The sequence below is a fragment of the Juglans regia genome, chromosome 10 (genome assembly GCF_001411555.2).
Source record: "Juglans regia cultivar Chandler chromosome 10, Walnut 2.0, whole genome shotgun sequence".
Lineage (NCBI taxonomy): Eukaryota > Viridiplantae > Streptophyta > Magnoliopsida > Fagales > Juglandaceae > Juglans > Juglans regia.
The window spans coordinates 32,700,520-32,705,078 of record NC_049910.1 but is presented as its reverse complement, the minus strand read 5'-3'; the positions used below and the strand labels follow the sequence as shown (position 1 = coordinate 32,705,078).

General features: G+C 38.3%; 1 protein-coding gene across 1 annotated transcript; it reads right to left on the bottom strand.

Annotated features, from left to right (window-relative positions):
- Window positions 1-1,436: 1,436 nt before the first annotated feature.
- LOC109019797 (myb family transcription factor EFM-like) lies at window positions 1,437-4,217 on the bottom strand. Its single transcript, XM_019002169.2, has 4 exons — window positions 3,825-4,217; window positions 2,657-3,286; window positions 2,366-2,442; window positions 1,437-2,191 (listed from the first exon to the last, which is right to left on the bottom strand). Exons 1-4 carry the CDS (start codon window positions 4,012-4,014, stop codon window positions 1,685-1,687), a joined length of 1,404 nt encoding a protein of 467 aa, XP_018857714.2. The 5' UTR covers window positions 4,015-4,217; the 3' UTR covers window positions 1,437-1,684.
- Window positions 4,218-4,559: the final 342 nt, after the last annotated feature.

Here is a 4,559-nt window from a genome sequence, read left to right as displayed (position 1 = left end):
TTCCAGTCTAAAGTATCTATAGAGTGTAAATAAATTTACTATGAATACTAACTATGAAAAATCTTGAAAATATTACCAAGTTTCTGGTATGCCTTACATCAACAGTAGAACAAGAACAAAAGTTTCTGGTTTTGACTTATCTCAACAAAATTAACTTGCAAAACTATAAAATGGATTTTTATCATATCAGAATCACTCTCAGTAGTTTAGTATAAGAGAATCCATATATTATAGCTCAAGCTATAAACTTAGCCTAACATCATTCTCTCAAGAAAATAGAAATTAAAATAAGTAAACTCAAACTCATAAAAGGGTGCTCTGTGCATAACAAAACTATTGAAAAAATCCGGAATCTCTACCCCTGAGAAAATAAAATCCACTCAAACCAAAAGTCTGGAAGCCCAAAATCTCCAAAAGAAAAAACGAAAAAAAACAAAAGAGACGACACACGGCAAAAATCATTCCTTTTATACTGTGTGTTTCGTTCTCCAGCTGTGTTTCGTGTCTCAAGCCCAGGTTTCATCTCGCATGCTGTGTTCTGCATCTCCAGCCTTGAAGCCACGATCCGCGTGCTGCGTCTCCAGCCTTGAAACCATGATTCGCGTGTCCAGAAGCTGCCCACGTGAGCTGCTCTGCACCTGTGAGGCCACACTCTCTCCACTCAGTCCCGTGTGCATGAGTTTCTAGTGCCTTATTTTGGATCTTGCCGTGCCAGTTGGATATTTCCAAAAATATCCATGTGCTTTTAACATCTTTTCCACAATTAATATAAGTAAGATATGAGAGTAAACTGTTGGGATATTAACTTTTGGTATGGACCAGTTGCATTACAACTCTTTTCAAGTACAAAATACCAGAATTTAACATTGAGTCAAGTACTAAAAACTATTACATAATTAAGTGTTTAATTCATTTTTTAGTTAAATAATTTATTCACTTTAGCGTTATTTTTTACACTTTATCAATATATATATATATAACATGCTTAAATATTAAATACATGTATATATTGATTATTTGGAGCTATAACTATAAGCTATAATATAAATAACATTTCTTATTTTTTCTTCATATATAGGTTATATTACATTAATTAAATCCATCCGCTCGCCCGCTAATGTCGAGCAAATTGTCCACCTATTATTATCTTGCTGGAGCAAATTAAAGATGGGTCCAGTAACAACGTAGTACCCTCGTAATTATTTGTAAATGAATCATATTTTATTCATAAACAAATTTTATTAAAAAATAAATTTATACGCCAACGTAAATTACTGTAATATATTAGATTATAAAATTCATATTTATATAGAGTAGATTTAAAATATTAGCTTTTAATTAAGTCTTATAAAGATTTTTTTTTTTTTTAATGAACTAATCGCGTCTTCATGTAAATATTAAGGGCAAATCAGTCATTAAAAGGTAAAGGGCAGAAATACCAGAAAAAGCCAAATCCCATATAATCAATCTTTAATCTTTTACAATTAGGAGGACACGAAAAGAGTACAAGGAAAACAAAACAAACACACACTTTTCCATTATGCCCTTTTTACCCTCCCTACTAGATATGTTTTATAACGTACGAATAAACAAATTAATGGGATCGGTGAAAACATATGAAGACCCTAATTAAAGCCCTAGCTAAACCCTAAAGCTTTCTAGTTTCTACCATAATGAAACCTGATCAGAACTTGAGAGTGATCCCACTTCCATTACTTTCCTCACCATCTTGATCTCTTCTAAGTGCACCCAACCCTTTTCTCTCCCCTCCATTATCACCACTCTCACCCTTCCAGCTGCTACTATCCGACTTTCCATCCTCGATGCTCTCCGACCGGTACAGATCTCTTGCCCCTCTGGCATCGGATTGAGGTGAGCTATGGGTCTGGCACGTGGCATTGTACACGTGGAGTTGGTGGTGGAGACTGTGGTGGTGTAACTGGTGGCCGTGAGGTGGAGGGGGTGGTGCAGCATAGAATTCTTGTGGCACTCCTGGTCCACAGTAGTGTGGTTGTGCATGGGAGGCAGGATGTGCACCATATAGGGCTGAGGCTCCCGTATGAGCTGCTGCTGCTGCCGCCGTGGCATACTCTGGTGGCACCCATATGCCACCTAGGACTACGAGCTGCGTTGCTTGGGCTCCGGCTGTTTGGGGGTTTGGGCTGGGTCGTCTGGTGTGAAGCCTGTATTTCTGCATACAAAAAGAGATAAAGGTAGAAGTTAATATATATTTCAGTTCTGTACAACGTTTCTACAGAATATGGAATGTTATGCAGTGTGGTACGTTGTCAGGGCATGTTAAGATAGTACAAAGGCTCTTTCATGCCTGCCTCCATATCTGAGAGAGAGAGAGAGAGAGAGATACCTGCAGGTGGCTTTTCACTTCATCATTGGTCAAACCGTCGACCTTCATCAGCTCCCTGATCTGTTTTGGAGTTGCCACTGTTTCCACGACCCAAAATATTAGTCAAAAATCTAAAGAAATACAAATAATGATGATGACAGTATAATTAGATGTATGATCCTTATCACGATCTATATATTCACCGCGTAGTGTGTTTATCAATTGAAACTGTTCATTTTTTGTGCTTTAAAATATCTTTAAAAAATCATTATAGCATCTTATTTATTAGAATATAGAAAGGAACCACGTTACCTTGAGAACCACCAAGCATCTGAAGAGCATTCACGAATCTCCTATGTAAATCTGGTGACCAACACCTCCTTGCCTTCCTGTGAGTCTGATTTGTGCTAGGAGCTGTAGTTGTTGCAGTCGTTTGCCCATCTGAAGAATTACCAGGTCGTTTTGCTTGCTCAACCCCGACCCCACCACTGCCACCCTTACCGGTATCCTCTCTTCTGGGAGAAGATATCCCATTCTCAGTCTCCAAACACTTTTTATCCTCCAACTGTCTCTCGGCAGAGGCAAGAGCCAAATCAGGAAGAGCCCTCAAATTTGGACTCGGGAACGAGTTCCTTTCTTTGGAGAAAGGGTGGAATGCACCTCCATTTCTCTGTTTGTTATCCAAAGCTAGTTTTGGACAAGTATCTAAGCCGATCTCGGGTTCTTTATGGAATAGAATTGTGGATTGTGGTTTGGTTCCGTCACTTGCTTGGCTCCATAACTGAGCGGATGTCATCCAGTTTGCCTTGTCAGAATTGTTTGATGATTTCTCTGAGCTCTCAGATGTTGATTGTTTGAGGGGTATGAATTCTTCGAGAACCGGCCTTGGACCTTGGTTTGCTGATCTGTAGGCCCGTAGCTGCTGCCTATGAGCCTCCAGAGCTGAAAAAAAAAAGAGAGGAAAGTTGGTAAAAAATTGGCATATGTAGAAACAACATATACAAACCAATTTACAAAATATCAGCAAAGTTCCATTGGATGTTATTCCTTATTTGTTTTAAGTTTTTCTTTGGTGGACTACGAGGCTATGCTTTCTTTTCTAATTCGTTCTTTTTCTTGTTCTTCATATTCTAATTATTATTATTCTTATTTTTCTTTACTTATCTATCTTGCGGTAGAAATATCGTATGCTTATAATTCATTACAAAGAGATGAGTTTAATAATTCAATTCACACACAAAGAAAGCTATATCCCTAGCTCCCTTCTTAAATGAAAAAGATAAAGAATAAGGAAGTTAATTGGAACCTATATAAGACAATATTAATAGTTAGTAAAATAATATTTGAATCTCAAGGTCTATCTATGAGTATTCCATAGGTAAATCTAAGCATCAAGAAACAATCAAGGCCTGTTTAAGAACTTGAATAAGCTATTTTAAGCTTGTCAACATGCATGAGGAAGAAAGCTGAAATATGGTACCATTGGAAAGAAGTTGCATGCAAAGGGGAAGCTCGCGCTTGAAAGCATCAATCTTGAGGCGTTCTTCCTCGAGGCGAGAAAGGAAGTCTTCGAGCTTCTGGGTCTGTTCACTTTGGCCTCCAAAAGACTTCAGAAGCATAGAGTAGCTGTGGGGCTTGAAGTCCAGGCTTAGTTCCAAAGGGGATGCCATTTACGATCGTTACGTAAAACAGCAAGAGTGCTGCTCAACAAAAAACTGTAGTAATGTTCATGCACAAACAGGAAGTATGTGGGAACAAACAAGAGCAAAAGTTGGTGTTTGGCTTCTTTCTTTAGGTTTGAGTTCAAGTGGGCGAAGGGGAGAGAGAGAGCAGAGAGAGAAGGATGTTGTTAGTTTGTGAACTCAAGAAGGATCGAGGGAGGATCGTCCTCTTTTTAGGGGCGAGTTCAAATGGAATAAAGCATGCAGGGTGTAGAGAGAGAGAGATAGAACAAAAGGAAAAGCAGAGTATAAAGCAGAGGAATATTGGTAACTTCTTTCAAAGAACAAAGGTTAAAAAAAGCTAAAAATGAGAGAGATGCTCTGAGAGAAGGAATCAGAGAGTCTGAGAATGGAGGGTCATGTGCTTAGGACCTGGTTTTAGAACCTAATGTGTACCGTACGAATTTAAAATAACCAACCCAAAGATGATTCTCTCTCTCTCTCTCTCTCTTTTATGTTCTTTTGCTTTTAGTTTTTATTTTGGGTTTTATTCC

Coding starts and splice junctions, on each gene's coding strand:
- LOC109019797 (XM_019002169.2), bottom strand. CDS start 4,014: ATGGCATCCCCTTTGGAACTAAGCCTGGACTTCAAGCCCCACAGCTAC. Junction 3,287..3,824: donor CATGCAACTTCTTTCCAATG/GTACCATATTTC, acceptor TTTTTTTTTCAG/CTCTGGAGGCTCATAGGCAG. Junction 2,192..2,365: donor AAGTGAAAAGCCACCTGCAG/GTATCTCTCTCT, acceptor TTTTGTATGCAG/AAATACAGGCTTCACACCAG.